At 39.4% G+C, this 17,482-nt stretch overlaps 1 protein-coding gene across 1 annotated transcript in view; it reads left to right on the top strand.

Moving 5' to 3' along the window:
• The window catches only part of adgrb1a (adhesion G protein-coupled receptor B1a), a 97,963-nt gene extending 86,776 nt beyond the window's left edge, over positions 1-11,187 (top strand). Inside the window, exons 25-31 of the mRNA XM_076148513.1 lie at positions 2,103-2,274; positions 3,978-4,073; positions 4,188-4,227; positions 6,204-6,865; positions 8,688-8,723; positions 8,867-9,025; positions 10,993-11,187. Of these exons, the coding sequence (XP_076004628.1) occupies positions 2,103-2,274; positions 3,978-4,073; positions 4,188-4,227; positions 6,204-6,865; positions 8,688-8,723; positions 8,867-9,025; positions 10,993-11,187 (1,360 nt within the window). The remainder of the gene's footprint in view (positions 1-2,102; positions 2,275-3,977; positions 4,074-4,187; positions 4,228-6,203; positions 6,866-8,687; positions 8,724-8,866; positions 9,026-10,992) is intronic.
• Positions 11,188-17,482: the final 6,295 nt, after the last annotated feature.

Genomic DNA, 17,482 nt, shown 5'->3' with positions numbered 1-17,482 from the left:
CATCAAACAAGCATCAGTATCCATGATGTCTGAACTCTTGTGATATAGGTAACACAGGATGTCACCTCTCCTCCTCCTGCAGTTCAGGTCCTTTAAAGGAAGTGCTGCTGGTAAGGATCAGCTAATGTGCGCTTTTCACCACTACGCATGTGAGGCAAGCGGTGTAGCACACCAATTGCCACTTGCTGTCCGCTTAATTGAGGAAATACCAGTGTATTTGCTCCATGCAGTTCAGCAAAAGTTCAGCAAAGAAAATCAAAAAATTCCTGACTTGACTCATGAAAGATTTAAGGTTTTGACAGTTGATAATTACAGTGAATTATTACCAATTTCTTTCATGAATTTCATGAAATTTCCTCTGTTCTGCTCTTCCTCTGTGTAGGTAGTTACACTGAGTTACAATATTTAGTAAAATGTCCCCCTATTTGGTATTGTTAGCTGGTTGTACAACACAAGTGCTCAGATGACATCAAACTCACCTTACTATCACAGTGAATGAAGGCAATCTGTTTCAAAGCCTGTGGCCATGTGTGCATTTAGAAATGTTCTATATGGAAATCAATACAGAGTAATTAGTGAGTGGCCCTCCACAAACCTTGAAGATGCTGGAACACTGTCGCAGTTTGTTCCGGCAGGATTTAACCCCTGGTTGTCTGTGCTTAGGATGAGATCTATTCTGCTGTTGAGCCACAAGCAATGGAGTTCTCCCACATTGTCTTCATATGAAATTCAGTTTCTGCTGCTTGTTTGGTATATGGACCACATGATGACAAACAATAGGAGAGTATCCCAACTCCTTTTGTTCCATGTTATTTGGTTATCCTGGCATAGTAAACATTTTCCTGTTTTGATTGCTGATTGGATTGTCTTGCTCCTGCCCCAGACATTTCTCACCAATGAGTACAGTGGCTGTTCTCATACATATATATATATATTTTGGTTGGGATTTTCTTCCGTATGAAACGAAACCAAGCGAAGAGGTGAATGGAAGATTGTGGCAATGTTTAGTCCATAATTCTGACCAGGGCAAACAAACTACAGATCAGACATCTCCCAAAAACAAAATGGCTACCTGAACAGGAACAAAGGGGTTATTTGAAGCCCTTCATATCCTGTCTGAATGTGTTGCCTTGATAGGAATTTTAGTTTTTGCAATAAATAGGTTCTGTGCAGCAGCGATATTAAATTAATTGCACTTACAGTAGTTGTATATCAGTTTTTTCAGTTTGGTTTTGTTTGTTAAGCCTTAGATTTCATCTTATTTCCCCATGTATGTGCTTCAGAGCTAGTAGCGTGCCCAGCTCCAAGCATGAAAATGCTCTTCTTATTGTGAAATCATAATAAGTTTCCTTCTACTTATACATTAGCAGATACAGTTATACTTTCACTCAAGTCAAACTTTATTCAGGACCGACTTGAGTGATTATGACTCAATTGACATAAGTTATCTTAGGCCTCCATCTCATAATGTGAGTGGGAGGAACTGCATCAGAGTGGGAAAAAAGGGAAAAGTGGAAGCAAATCTGTGGATGGGGGAAACATCTCTCCCTCTCTCTCTCTCTTTCTCTCTCTCTCTCTCTCTCTGCTCTACTCTCTCTACTCTGCCTCCTCTGTTTGTCTTTGCATTCTGTTTTCAGCCTCATTGCATTTGTTTTCCCCACTGCTCACCCTCGTACCTCCCTCTTTCTCCTTGTGGCACTAACCCCTCTGGTTTGACTGTAACCATCTTAAACATACATGCATGTAATATATGTGATTTATGAACATATATATCAAAAGATAATGGATGTATGTTTTTGTTTGTGTCATATTATGTATTAATGCATGGTTAGAGTTGAAGTCTGCTTACAGGGGCAAGTAGGTTTTAGAGTTATGATAGGGTTTGTTTTACAGTTTACACTTTTTAGATGTAAAATTAATATAATTCATCCCTTATTCATATTGTGCTACTCTTGCCTGCCTTTGCCTAAAATAAATGAATGTCTAGCTACATATTTGAAGTGTCATCTAAAGTTTAAATGATAAATGTTAGCCTTGCCCTCTGGCTCATCTTAATGTTGACCCGTGCTGCCCTTGACAAAAGTTCCCCTCCCATCCTGCAGGGCATCACTCTGGAGCTCCTGTGTGGTTTTACCCCTCCTGGCTCTCACTTGGATGTCTGCAGTCTTAGCAATCACAGATCGGCGTTCTGCGCTTTTCCAGATCCTCTTTGCTGTCTTTGATTCTCTGGAGGGCTTCGTCATTGTCATGGTGCACTGCATCTTGCGCAGAGAGGTACTCCACATGAGAAAACACGTGTATTCATTTGTTCCAAGTTTAATTTGATGCATTATCTTTTATTTTTGTTATACGCTGTTGAAAAAATCAACCATTGAAACCAAGTGATTCTAAAAGGGACATGTGCATCAATTGTCTTCATTTAAACTATGTATAGTATAAAGATCACATATACAGTAATTAATGAGTTAATCGTTTCAGTCACAATTGTACAATAGCACTATACGTACTAAATTTACCTCAGTTCTTTAGTAAGAACTTGTTATTGTTTTTTGGGTGCAGTTGAGCCACGTAGTGTTTGTACACTATGTGGCTCATTTATTATGGCGCTGCCATAGGCTGTACATACAAACAGACAGATAACCAGCACCACTAAATGCTTGAGTGAATACGTTATACATTTTATGGTGTTTCTGCCTAGGATGACACAAATATAGATGGGAGAACACATTCAATTAAGTAGATATACAGAATGAACAGATTTGTCATCACCAAATAAAGGAGAGGAAACTGCTCCTGTTTTTTATGTCTGCGAGAAGCAGGTGATAACTTTGTGGTCCATTGCGGATACACTCTCAGCAGCCATGCATAGTAGACTCTCTTCATACTCCTACTAAGCAACCTTTATTCAATGAAAAAACAATCCAGTTATTTTGTTGTAAATGGCATACTCACAGTTTTGCCTTGATGGCAGTACACACAGACACAAACATAATGAGCTGTGTATAAGATAAGATAAGATAAGATAAGATAAGATAAGATAAGATACGATAAGATAAGATGAAAGTTGATTATCCCGCAGGAAATTACTGTGCAACAGTTACAGTATAACAGTAACAGTATATGAACAACTTGTTTATTTCCATGTCCTGCACAATTCGCTCAGCCATTATAGGGTTATAGGACAGCGTATCTAAATGCAAACAAAACAGAAACAAGGTGAGGTAATAACAGTTATAGTTATAGTCATTAAATTCATGTTGAATCAATACTACACAGACTGGTAACACAGTCAAGGAAAGCATACAGACTGGTAACATTTAAGATGAAACAGTATATGAATATGGTACTACTCAATAAAATTGTATATTATTACATTTTTTTGTAAACATTCATCCATGTCACATCTTCGTGCTCCAACAGTATATTCCTGTTTTCACGTTAAGTATCATAGTAGGCATTTTATATTCAACTTAAACAACATCAAAACATTGGATACTCTTTTCTTCCAGGGTGCTTTTAAAGCTGCAAAGCAATGTGTACTGTGTACTATTCCTATCCTAATATGTGTGCCTAGAGACCTCTGTCCGTTGCTTAAATGATACATACTGTATATGTTTGCATATATGCTTTAGTTTTTTTAAGAATATTCACTCTTAATTTGTCAAGATGTGCACAGTGTGGCTTTCACACATATATTGTCTGCCCATTTTAACTTGTGTTGCTGTAAAATAGCCTCTGTCATCATATTAAGTTACAATTTGAATCATTCAGACTTTTTAAGAACACCTCTTATATGTCATGTCATGTCGGTTACTTCATATGCTGCCAGAAGAAATGCTACATTTAAACTCAAATTAGAGGCCCTGGCAGTAATCCGCCTTAGTCCACGTAAATTATCTCCTTAATCTTGCTAATGAAACACCAGTCAGTTTAAAAACTTTTTTTTTATCTATTAATATGTCCATACACTTTTGCAGGTTCAGGAGGCAGTGAAGTGCCGTGTGGTTGATCGCCAAGAGGATACTAATGGAGATTCTGGGGGATCTTTCCAGAATGGCCACGCTCAGCTCATGGTGGGATCGAGAATTTGTTCTTTTCAAAAATGAATTGATTTTATTTGTGTTATTTCCATACCAATTAAGTTTTTTGATGTTGTTCTGTTTGTACAATGGTTATTCTGTCCTCAGACTGACTTTGAGAAGGACGTGGATATGGCTTGTAGATCAGGTAAGCTTTTTTTAAAAGCGTGTGTTTGACTGTATTACTTTAACCTGCGTCTGTATTACTTTAACCTGCGTTTGACTTGGCACTGGGCAAAGCTGTTCAAAGCTTTCTGCATGTCTTCATGTTACCTGGCCACATATTTGGACTAACTCGCTGTGTGTTGTTTCTTTTGCGTGTGATGTGTCATGGCTATGTGTTGTGTTTCCTCTTTGTATCTTTTTCTGTCCTCTTCTTATCATTGCGTTTCCTCTCTCTGTTTCATGCTTTCTCTCTTTGTTTTGTGTTCCCTCTTTATGTCATTTTGTTTACTCTCTGTGTTTTTCGTTTCCTCTCTATCTTTGTGTTCCCACTTACTTCCTTCCTTTGTGTTTCCACTTGTTTTTACCTCTCTGTTTTGTTTCTTCTCTGGATTATGTCTTTCCTCTTTATATTCATCATGTTCCCTCTCTGTGTTTTTGTTGCCTCCCTGTATATTTCTGTTTCCTTTTTGTTTGCTCTTTGGATTTTTATTCTCTCTTTGTATCTTTCTATTTCCTCTTTTTATCATTGTGTTTCCTCTCTGTTGTGTGTGTCTGCATTCTGTCGTTGTGGTCCCACTTTCCATATTTGTTTTTTCTCTCTGTTTTGGCTTCTTCTCTTTATTATGTGTTCCCACTCTGTGTTTTATGTTTCCTCTTGGTTTTCCGCGTTTCCTCTGTTTTGTGTTACGTTTTTTGGATCTGTGTATTCCCTCACTATGTTTTGTGTTTTGTCTTTGTGTCTGCATATTCTGTCTACGTGTCTTACCCGCTTCAGGTTTCTCAGCATTGTTGGAACAGTTGTGAGACATGTCCCCCCTCCGTTTTGCACTTGTGTGTTACAATTAGCATCACAGCAGACTCCCTTTGCTGGAAAGCTGTTTTGACAAGAGATACAGCACACCACCGCTGCATAATGCAATTTATCCCATGCTGATGGGAGTGGGCTGAACGTGTGCTGAGCAGTTCTATGCAGATAAATAGGGCTGTCTGAATCACTCCTACACTGCACCTGTATAATTAAGTCCCTACCAGCATCGCAGCATCAGATACCGACTGTTCTCTGATATCTGTTGGGAGCACAAATCTGATTATCTCTTGAGACAAGATATCAAGAGAAGCATCTGGAGCAGAAAAAAAATCTATTGAGACTCAGAGGAACACAATTGAGGAAAGACAGGAAAGAACACAGAGAAGTGTTTTCATTGAACCTGTCAAGTAGGGGGCATATGCTTTGCATTCAAAGCCAACAATCAACATGGTGAAATGAAGTTGAGTAACAGTGTCAGAAAGTCAACAGCCAGATACTCCAAACAACAACAACCTGATCGTAGTTAATTTTTAAATATATTTTTTATTTATTACTTATAAGGAGACAAGGGGGCAGTGACTTGGGCTGATCAAAGTAAAACTGTAGATACTCCAAACTTGATTCGACTGTTTCCTCAATGGTCTTCTGATAGAATAAGGTGTTACGTCTTGGTTTTGAACCCCAACACCAATATTTTGGGAGTTTTGGAATTGGCCACTCATTCACATAGAACTGTACATTATCTGTGGAATGAGAGGTTCCAACTGCAGTCAATGTAAGTGTCATACAGGATGCAGGCAATTATGTTTATTGTCCTGTAAGGGGATGGAAGGTGTGGTGGTTGGTGGATGGAGGGATATACCATATGACTTTTATGTCAGAGAGCCATGTTTGCGTCCTATCTGGTGCCTCACTAATATCTATTTATTTATTATTTCGGGATGTCTCCTTAAACACAGTCATAATGAAATAATGCGTATCGCTGGAGAAACAACAGTTTGTGTCAAACAACTGTTAACTCATCTATCATACACATTTTTTCAGAGCTTGGTAACAGTGATTGGACCTTTTTGGGAAAAGGCAGATAAAGATTTCATTGTTTTATATCCCCAACCTTTGTGACTGGTTAAGTGTCTGTCTGTTTCCTACAGGCACTATGAAACGGGCCTCTCTCCAGGGGGAGGAGAAAGCTTCCTCCGGCACACTCACACTTCAGAAGAGCTCCAACTTCAACACCATGCCAGCCAGCATGGCCAAAGTCCACCTGCAGAACGTAGCTGACTACACAAGTCACACACTGACTTTGCGAAGGGAGAAGGGTGCCACCAAGGGCATCAGCACTGAGCTGCCAGGAGCCAAGTCCATTTACATCTGTGATGGTGAGCTTTTCAAGCAGCTGGATGGAGAGCCGTCTCGAGGGAATGGGGAAGGCAGCAGCACTGAGGGTGGCGGCAAAGGCCCAGGATATGTCATTCTACCCACCAACAACACAGGCACCCTGAAGCCAGCCAAAGGGAAAGAGGAGCCCACAGCCAAGTATAACATTAGCATTGAGCAACTTCCCCAGACCAGACTCATCCACCTGACTAACCCTCCCAATGGCGAGCCCGTGCCTGGCTTTGGGCTGAAGAGCCTGCCTGCCGACCAGGTCAGCGTGTCCTGTTCTGAGAGAGACTCACCCATACACAACCTGCACGACCTGTCCAGAGACTCCCAGGTGGCTGGAAACATTTGTGAAAGAGGAGAACCTGGGAATTCTGGTGTGATGCCGAAGAGTGAGACCATCTCCACGCTATCCATGAGTTCCCTGGAGGTAAGATCAGTAAACTACTTTGTGGACAAACTTCAGTTCATTGACAGTATACATACATAAACATATAGATAGGAGATGTATAAGTTGTAATTGAAGTCATTAGGTTAGGAATTGAAGCATATCACATCCTCGTCAGTATTCACAAACTAATGTAAATCACTGAATAAATCAATTTCCGCCAATAAACTCAAAACTTTATCAGTAATACGAAACTAAAACGACATGACTGTTATATATAATAACAATATATATAACAATATATAATCTAACCATGAAAATCTAACTTATTTGTAGCCACAGCCATCCATTGACACTCACTGCTAATGCTAGCCATTGTTAGCTAACTTAAGCTGTTTCTTTAGTCACTTCAATTACTTCTGATCTTCCATTTTTGTTGCTGTTACATGATAGTTAAGTGAGATGGACAGAAACATGTCAATGATTTTATCCCAAGAGTGAATCAAGAAAAGACATTAGGGGTTAATTCATAAAAGAGACCATGTTTACTACACAGTGTCAAGCTAAATCAGCACAGCGCTAACTGGAGCTTATCATAAAGCTTCCCTCTCAAGTTAAAGCCAGTGAGTCTGTATGTATGTGTGTGTGTGTGTGTGTGTGTGTGTGTGTGTGTGTATGTGTGTGTGTGTGTGTGTGTGTGTGTGTGTGTGTGTGTGTGTGTGACAGAGAGAAGGAGAACATGTTCAAAATTGGATCAACATTTTCTATCTAAATATATTAGCCAAGTATTACCTATCAGTGATATTCATCACAAACACATCAGGTACAGTATACAGTGTACACAACCGAATTTCATAGCTGAAATTCAGACTGAAACAGGTTCGATCGAGTCAACACCGTGGTCACTGCAAATTAAGCCTGGTGCTGTGTTTAATGAATTATCCCCAAATGCACCTGACATATTTGTTATTAGAAATTCATTTGATATTGTGGTCAATGTCATATAGCAAGAAAGTTTGCCTCTGGGTTCATTGACTGTTATTTTGCATTGACTACAGTTATACACTAGTAATGACAAAGACATTTCATAACTCCAAAAAGTCATGTGGTGATATTTCATAATCAACATCATAACGTCATTTGTGATAAGGCAGGTTTGAGCAACATATCATGCCAGCTGAAGCTATGATCAAATGGCAACACAATTGCTAATAAAAGTCTAAACTAATTCAGACTTACATAGATTATTAAATGAATGGGGTGTGTTCAAAAGAAGCCAACAAACAAGTTTTCACAGACCATTTTCATTCAACTTCGCTAGGAAAGCAAATCCATACAAATTCAACCAATCAACCAAACATTTCTAGATAGCAACCCAATGTCAAGAAGACACCTTTGAAAAGTTTTCAATTAGCTCAGTGGAGACAACAGTGGTGGGATCAGACAACACATTGATCAGCACCCAGCAGCCTGGACATCTGTCAGCTGGTGTCTCTTCTCTCTGGGGCAAAACACGCTTCCGTAATGCCGTGCAAGGCAGCAGCTGCCACAGCAACCAAGTAGCCGGAAGGTTAGCTTTTCTTTCACCACTCCGTGATGGAGGACTGAAAGGTCATTTGGTCACAAGCTGTTAACTGCAAACACTTGCCAACAGGGTCAAAATGACCAGCAGCAAACCTTGTTTTCCTTCCTCATGACTCACTGCTCTCCTTTGAGCCGCTAACACTCTTTCTTGTTGGGCTGATTTAAAAAAGTACAGTGAATGAAAAAGGAATTATTTCAGCATTTGTCTGCTCACAGGGCATACAGTGCCTCTAATATCTTAGAAACACATCTTTAATCTCTCTGTCTCATCTTCCTCCAGAGACGAAAATCACGCTATGCAGAGCTTGACTTTGAGGTAATTTTAGTCTCTTTGATTCCTACACAGCTTTTTTCAATAGACCAAAAACTTGATATGTCTCTTAGTGGCTTAGAGCATTAAACAAACAAAATTGTAGCCAAATGTTTACCTTGTACGTAATGTGCAATGTTCCTGTGTAGAAGATAATGCACACCCGGAAACGACACCAGGACATGTTTCAGGACCTGAACAGGAAGATTCACAGTGCAGACAAGGATAGAGAATCTCCACCCATTGATGCCAAAGCTGCCAAAAGATGGAGTGTGTCCTCTGCCAGCAGCGACAAGACCAGCATGAGTGTAAAGAGTTTAACTTTATTCTATTCTGATGCCCCTCCCCCACCTCTGTTGTTCCTATTCTTTCAGTCTTTCCTCCTATTATTATAAAAAAATCCCCACACATCAGTAAAGTTGCCTGTTGTCACATGCAGCCGTTTCCAAGATGGAAATGTGTCTACTTACAGTGTCACTGCCAGGACGAATTCACTGTAGGTGCACTGAGGGCCACAGTTGTAGGTGGGCATCTTGTATTAAATTCTTAAATAAGACTGTTTAAATACATATTATTTAGTTGCATTGACACTCTAAATATATGTTTCCCATTGTGCATGAATAAAGAGAAAATGTGAAGGGACATAATAGAAAACTAGAAAACGAAAAGTTTTCATTTTGATGTCAAACCCTTCCTTGCATCTTCAAAAAACACTTGCATATAACAGTAGCACAAATTATAGATAAGAACAGTCTAAGTCTAAGAATAGTGATTCACAGTGTAAGTATGTGGACCTCCTCAGAAGCTATTTGAAGTAAGATAAGATTGAGATTCTGGGTTTCAGAAGTGCCACAAATTGACTTTTATCAAGAAGCATCTGTTCATGTAAAACATGGTTTGATCAAAGTAAACTTCAGAAGGTCATTGTAGAAAGCTGAGAAACATTTCCTACAACCTGGGTGTTCATACGTCTACAGTAAGGCACACTGTCTCCAAATGAGTGGGAATCCTGCAAAGATCATACCAAGAGCAAAAACACACAGTGCTGAGGGAAGTGAAAGGTCACCCAAGGGTCATAGTTGTGTTCTTGATGGAGGAAACCAGTGCTCTCCAACAAAAACACACATCCTACCTGAACATGACATAATACGTCTAGGAAACTATGCTATGATCTCTCTGAGATGACCTTTGGGCAGAAATGCACAACACTATGTTTAGAGTTTTATAAAAAAAAGGACTGCACATCAACAGCAAAGCCACATCCCGGTTATAAAGCATGGTGGAGGGAGCATCATGGTCTGGCGCTGCTTTGCTGGGCTTGACTTTCAGTTCAAGGTCAAGTATTGTTACAAGACAATGACATTCTGTCACAACACAATGGCAAGAAAGCACAGTTGGCCTTTACCATTTCTCACAATCACAGAGGAAAACAGGGTTTGTACAGTGATGGATCACAGTGATGATCCAGGAAATATTCAGGCAAAAGATGGAACATCCTGAAAGCTTTTGATAAATCCTTGAAATATAATCTGGTCAAGAAACGCTGAAACCTGAGAAGGAACAACAATGATCTTAAGAAAGCAGCTGGTGGTGGTTGCTGAGACATTGTCTTTTCATTCACTATTCTCACACTATAACTGGTTTTGCTACCATTTGCTTTGCCTGAGCTTGCTGGCAGACACTCAATAAAGGCACAGTCACAGGCTGTTGTCGCCATCAAGACTTGTTTTTCTGACAAAGAAATGCACATTTTGGTCAAAAATTTGAATGTTAGTGAAATGTTTCTTTTCAAAATTTTGCCTAAAATGCAAGCTGAATTGGATTGAACAGCATGAGGCTGCCAGCAAACACTAACACTACAGTACTTTCTTGTTTTATTTAATGTATTTATTATGATTATGTATTTAGCACATACATTTTTTGTTTTTTTGCATGCCATAGTCACGCTTGTTGCAATGTGGAAACATTTTGGAATTTAACTGGCACATAAGTTTGGATACCCTGGAAAGCATTAGCACACATTTGAAATGAAATGAAACGACCACCTAAAGAGGTATCCACATCTTCAAAATAACTTTATAGTTATGTTCATACACTAACAAATGAGTGAATGAATCATCATGTTCCCACATATTTTAAATGTCAGAAACTGCTATTTGAAGTAGAAATAGACATTGGAGGTTAAAGGGTAGTAGATTCACCAAAAAGGTATTGCAGATAACTCACGAAATAATTCCTGAAATACAAATCATAGCTCCTCTCATCCCTCTTCCAGGACAAGCAGCCGACCCCCAGTAAGCGAGCGTGGGAAGGCATCAGGAAGACTCAATCCCCCCCATCCTGGGTGAGGAAGGATCTGGAAACAGTGGCCGCTTCACCCCTGGAGATGCAAACAGTGGAGTGGGAGAAGACCAGTGCAACTATTCCTCTGGTGGGCCAGGAAATCATGGACCTGCAAACGGAAGTGTAATGAGATGACGGCCTCACACTCAACACTTTTATCCAGTGCAACATGCCGACACAACACATACACTGCCCTGCTTTGTATTTCTACATGAGGCTGGATGAAGCCGACTGGCAAAACACCGGAGGAGGAGGAGAGAGAGTAATAAACATCATCAGCATCAGTATCAGTATCATATCAGATCAAAAGCAGTCCTTTAAAGAGAAAATAGGCCCAGTTTTACATTTTTTTCATCTGATGTGTGGACAGATTTCTTTCCAAAAGACTGAACACTGGTCATGTTTTCTCGGTGATAATTCTAGCTGAGACAGCTTGCTGTTGCAGCAGATTGTCACCTACTGTGTGTGCATCATGCAGTCATGTTAGAAGCAGTATTGGAAGGGTAACCATTCAGTTTTCTCCATGTATTAAATGGTTACTATGTAATAATCCTGATTATTTTTTTCACTTCTGAAAATTTGGTTGCTCTCTCTCCTCCTAATCAGCGCTGGTGTGTGTACGATCGATGCCTCTGCATTTATTTCTTACTTTTTCAAAATGTCATTCTGGATATGAACAAACGTTTGAGCAGGACAACAGAGATGGCAACTGCCAGTGTGTATAAATTTTCCCCTCCATTCCATTGGACACCATTTCCCGCCCATTCCTCCTCCCTTCCAATTGGCTCCACCTCAGCCTGTGTTTTCCGACCCCCGCAGCATCAAGTGAGAGATAAAGACGAAAAAATATCCCTGAATGACAGGATGCCTTCTCATCAACGACACAGACACAAGAGGAGGCCAGCAGCTTTTCATTCTAACTCACAAATGTTCTCAACCTCAATCTTCAGCAGAGATAACCTGGACACCATCCATGGTGCATCCTGTGGGAGCTACAATCAACGCCTACACACTGTTTGGATCAGTTTCTTGATGTACAGGCAAGCTTGGTACAGTAACAGCAAAACATGACAATGTTTTGTTTTAAGGGAAAGGGTACTCTGTGTGTGTGAGTGTGTGTAAGCTCATGTGTGTAAATAACAAATTATGTTGGGTAAAGGAAGATGAGCAAATGACTAGATCTATAAACATATATGATACGATTATTAATCACTGATATGTATAAAGAAGAGTCGGGGTCGCGGTTGCACACAGAGAAAGCACAAGGCTCATTTGGAGTCCTGATGTACATCATTGTAATTATTTCAACAGAGTTCTACAGAATGGGTTTTAGCCTATAAATATCTTTCTTACTGTGCTTGGGGATAGTTATTATCATTATTATAAATATGAACATGATTATTCAGAGCCCCCAATCCCATGCCACCCCACCTCTTTCCTTTCCTTGTCCTCTTCAGGGTACTGGACTATATGGGTGTTCTGTATCGCAATGTAACAGTGTGTGTTTTATTATTACCACCAGCCACTCTCTCAGATCTTGTCATAAGCCCAAACACCAACCCCTCATATCTGAATGCTGACCCTGGGTCTTTGCCCCACCCACCTACATATAATCTTCCCATGTCCCCACACTCCCCTTTTTATTTTACTGGGGTCACCTCTTTGTTAATGTACAGTTTTCAGAGCACAAAATGAATGTGTCATATTTCTAATAAAATCATATCTATGTAATAAACGAACACTAGTCCCGATGTGCTTCCGTAAAACATGTTTTATTTATTGTTTTTTTTTAAATTACAAATAACAGAAGTGGCTTTCTCATCATATCAGCCTTATATTGAGCTGTATTATGCACATACTGTAAAACTGATCAGTGGGCTAGAATCTCAGTTTTCACAACTGCATACACACCAAAAGTGGAACAATCAGCAGTATATTCATGAAGTATAATTTTGTTTTTAAAAGAAGGACACGTCCTTTTCAGAACTGCAAACACTATACCTGTGTTTCTGTTGTCAAAGACTAGCCCCACTGTTTGAACAGAACGTTACACATGAACCCCTTCCATACCGCACATGCCGCTCAGTTACCACCTGAACTGAACTAACACAGCTCACCAGGTGCTTTCACATTAGCCCTGTTTTGGTTTGGTTGAATAAAACCCTGGCGATAGTATTATGCGGGTAGGCATCATTATTAGAACTGAACAATATTAAAGAGGAGACCTCGACTTCACTTCGTTTAGTATATGTTTACGGTTCCGAAGGGGTTTGTGTTTCCATTATTACAGGATCAGAATGAAACAAAGGATTTGATTGGCTGTTCAAACTCCAGATGTAGCACGTACACACTATCTAGGGAGGGACACACCCACTCACATATTCCAATCAGTGCACACACACGTGCACACACATTACAGAGGAGAGGGGGAGATAAAAGGACTGGGTGACAGACGCATCAGGGGGGATCTAAACGCACCTGTTTATCAAAGATGGAAGTATCAGACCGTTACTTGAAATTTCCTGTAGCTGCTTCACAATAAAGGTCCATCACTGCTTCCAGACAGAATAACAAAAGAAAGTGCATCAGAAAATAGTGAGACAGTTGAGATAGAAATCTGCATGATGAAAGCAGCAGTAAAAAGTCTGTTCAAGTTCATTCCAGACAGTTTAAGGCCCTGTTATACCTTGCTTCCTTGAATCAAAATATGGTCTTAGTATCTGGACACATTATCTGGACAATAATATCTGGTGACAGGACTTAAATTTAAACCTTGCATCAGCATCCTTTTTAAGTGGATGCTGTACCGTGATCTCAGTAGGTAAGTCGTTTATCTGTAGACTTCATCCATTTTCCTAATAACATTGTCAATCACTCACAACCAGATATATTCAATAAAAAGGCAATGTGATGTTTTTAACTTGCGGGTGAACTGTATGTTATGAATATGTCCAAGCTGCACGTATTGCATCTACCCCTGATTTGATGAAGATCTGATGTGTTCAGTGATCAGGACCTGGAAGACTTGCCATTATTGAAGGTATCATGAATTCTGCATTTGACCACAAATAATCGAATCCAGTTATGGAGTATGTCAATGATCTGAAAGTGGAGCGTAATTAGGTTATTCAAACAGAGGAATCAGAGTGGGACAACTTTTTTCCTCAAATCAAGAAATTATAATGTAAGAATTGCATTCTCTGTTCATTCAGGTTCTCCCTGTATAATATTCCCTTTTGTGTAAAGAGCAACATGGGTAACGTGTAAAATGGCCTGCAATACTACACAAATAGAAAAGCAACATTTGTAATTCTGGATAAAATGTTATAATGCTATTTCAAAGACTTTTCCACCCTAATGAGAAGGTGTGCCTGCGAGATATGTGTGTGCAACACATTACTTATTGTCGTGTCATACTACTCTAATCTCCTCAGATCTGACAGTTGTTACTTTGCAGCATTAGATAAATGTGGCTGTTGCTATGTAAAAATATTTTATTTCCAAAGTTTCATTCATCGTTTTAACTGCTAATTATGAGCACTTATGAGTCCTGCTTTCCATATGTGTCTGCCTCAATACAAGGATGCATTGTGTGTGTGTGTGTGTGTGTGTGTGTGCGTGTGTGTGTGTGTGTGTGTGTGTGTGTGTGTGTGTGTGTGTGTGTGTGTGGTTTAAGCTGTATATTACGTGTCTGGTTAGAAATAGGGAGGAATTGTGTCTCTAAATACGAGAGGATTATTTATGTCTTTACCATGAAAATTAATCTCGACAGGAAGACGGTGGGCGTCCGTTAATAGAGATTTAAGTAGCTATAAATTGTCAGGCAAATAAATGGCAAGGCTGTTATTATCAGATTTAGATTTAGAAGAATAAATCAGTAGCACTGACAAAGAGCATGCAGACATCACTATAAGCATAAATTAAGCAAATAAACTCATACGCGGGTAAATTGTCTACATGGATTCACCAATATTAATTTGATACAGTTTAGTGAGATTGATTAGATTTAGTTATTAATATCTTCATAATGGAATGGAGAGTGAATCACATGCGGTTAACCATCATTTGGACTGTGACATTATGTGGTCCTTTCAACAGAATCATGATTTCCATAATCACTGAGCCATTCCAAAATACATAAAATACTGAATAATGCTACCTCTTCATTGTTGGTAGAAATAAAGTTTGTTATAGTTATGACCATTTCAATTAAATCACAACACTATGTGGGGATTTTTATGGTAAAAATCATTTTGTTTGTATAATTAAAGGTTTTATTTTAAAGGTCTAAATATATCTTTACTTTGTTAAATTACTTTATTTCACTGGTAAAAAAGGATGACTCTTCAACAATAATGTGGCAACTCTGTTATCACTAAACAAGACTTTGTTTAGACACTGTTTTGAATGAGAAATATTCAAATGCATTAGGTGTGACAACCGAATTAATAACTTGTATGTAACCTGTATCAACATACATTATCCAGATCTAAATGTATGCAGATTGCATTGTTAGAGTCACTTCAAACCAGTTTTAAATGCAATGTATACTGCTGGGACAATTCATGGTATACAATCTGCCTGCCACCAACAAAGCCTCATCTTACTGTCAGTTAAAATGCTACTATTTTAAGAAAATATAATACATATTACTCAGATTAAACTAGTCAGTTTTTTGGTGGAATATGGGATGTAGGGACACGGACACTGACAGTCCATGCAAGAAAATTCTTAAACAATTTTAAATGAAATAACATATCTGGAGTTTATATACTGAGTTTTAATATAACATAGTCTACATTGGGGCATGATTTTCAAGTACAGCTTTTTTTAACCTTGCATCGCCATCTCTTCCTTTTGCAGGGAAATTACAGCAGTTTGACCATTTTATATTTCTCAACACTTTGTCTAGGACAAAAACACATTACTTCTCTTACCACTTATTATCCCAGTGCAATAACTTAACTTGATTCCCTTCTCTTGAGAGCCTTGTTTCCAACCAGAAGGCACACATTGGTCGAGTGTTACATTGACCTGTAACATCATTTGTATCCATCCATAGACATTAACCTCAAGTTGTTTATTAGAGCATCAACAAGCATTAGACTCCAATTACGACAGTCTGTACAAAGGCCTGACAATGGCCATTAATGGTCCACTAATGACACCGTTTGACACTTATCACTGATCTCCTTGGCTAGTCACCTTGTCACTGAGGTCATTGTGTGTGTGTGTGTGTGTGTGTGTGTGTGTGTGTGTGTGTGTGTGTGTGTGTGTGTGTGTGTGTGTGTGTGTGTGTGTGTGTGTGTGTGTGTGTTGGCGGGACAGCATGATGCTGGTGACCAGGAACAGCTGCAAAGTCTACCAACCGGAAACTTCACAGAAGGTCACCATTCTATCGCTGAGTTGAGTTTTTAAAGGTGCATTTAGTACTCTATGATCTTGTCAATCTCTAGAGCATATTCCCTTGGTTTCCTAAAAAGTCATGACTACACGTTTTCAATTTCCAGTGACACAGCTTTAAAGCTCTTCAGTTCATCCCACAACACACACACTGTTATTCTGCTATATTGTAATGTTAAATCAAGTCACTGTCAGCTAGCACTCGTCAAGCAAGTTAATAAAGTATCTAACCAAGATAGAATAAGAAATGAGGGCAACGGATGAGCTTGAATTTATTTATTTGAACAGATGTACATGAAGATGCTCTTTGGCATAGGCCCCATTCGGTGCATGGTGCTCTTGGATCATTATTACCTCTGCAGTCCACTGCGGAAGGCAGCTGCATTGAGGAGCCTAGCCCAAAGAGAGAGATACTAAGCAGCTAAAAACTCACAAATCAGCTGGCCTTTGTGCAGGGACCTGTTAATATAGAACAGAGTTAGGACCTTTGGTGATATAATAAGTTCTTGAAGAAGACAGGGATGACCCAGGTGACCAGGCATAGTATATGCAGATGGATGGGTGCTAGTGGGGTTAGATCTGATTAGTCATTTGACAAGATCTGGCTAACTGAGTCTGAGTTGTGCCTGGCGCCTGAAACTGCACCCATAAAAATTTCTTCCCTTTTCCTCTTCTCCCCCTCTCTGTGTATCAAAAATCTTGCTCTTGCTCATTGTCATGTCAAATGCTGTCTTCAATAAAGATTTTCAACAGAACTGGAAAAGAAAGATAGTGATGATATCAAATAATGGTGACAATAGCATGCGGATGCTAGATATTGTTCAGGCAGATCTTCAATAGAAGATGATTCCCCCCAAAAAGTGGGACTGCCTCCAGTATTTGCTGTGTTAAGTGAGTTGTTTACCTTTAAGGTGATAGTTCAGAGAGAGCCATCTGGGCTTGATTGATGAGCTGGGGATCCGGGCGAATATAGGAAGCAAGTGCTGCAGAAGACCATCTGCCCAGCAGTTTGATGGTGG

The sequence above is a fragment of the Genypterus blacodes genome, unplaced genomic scaffold (assembly GCF_046128005.1).
Source record: "Genypterus blacodes isolate CSIRO-AG114 ecotype Tasmania unplaced genomic scaffold, CSIRO-AGI_Gbla_v1 ptg000040l_1, whole genome shotgun sequence".
In the NCBI taxonomy this organism is placed as follows: Eukaryota; Metazoa; Chordata; class Actinopteri; order Ophidiiformes; family Ophidiidae; genus Genypterus; species Genypterus blacodes.
The sequence above is the reverse complement of the archived record's forward strand: the minus strand, read 5'-3'. Positions and strand labels throughout refer to the sequence as shown.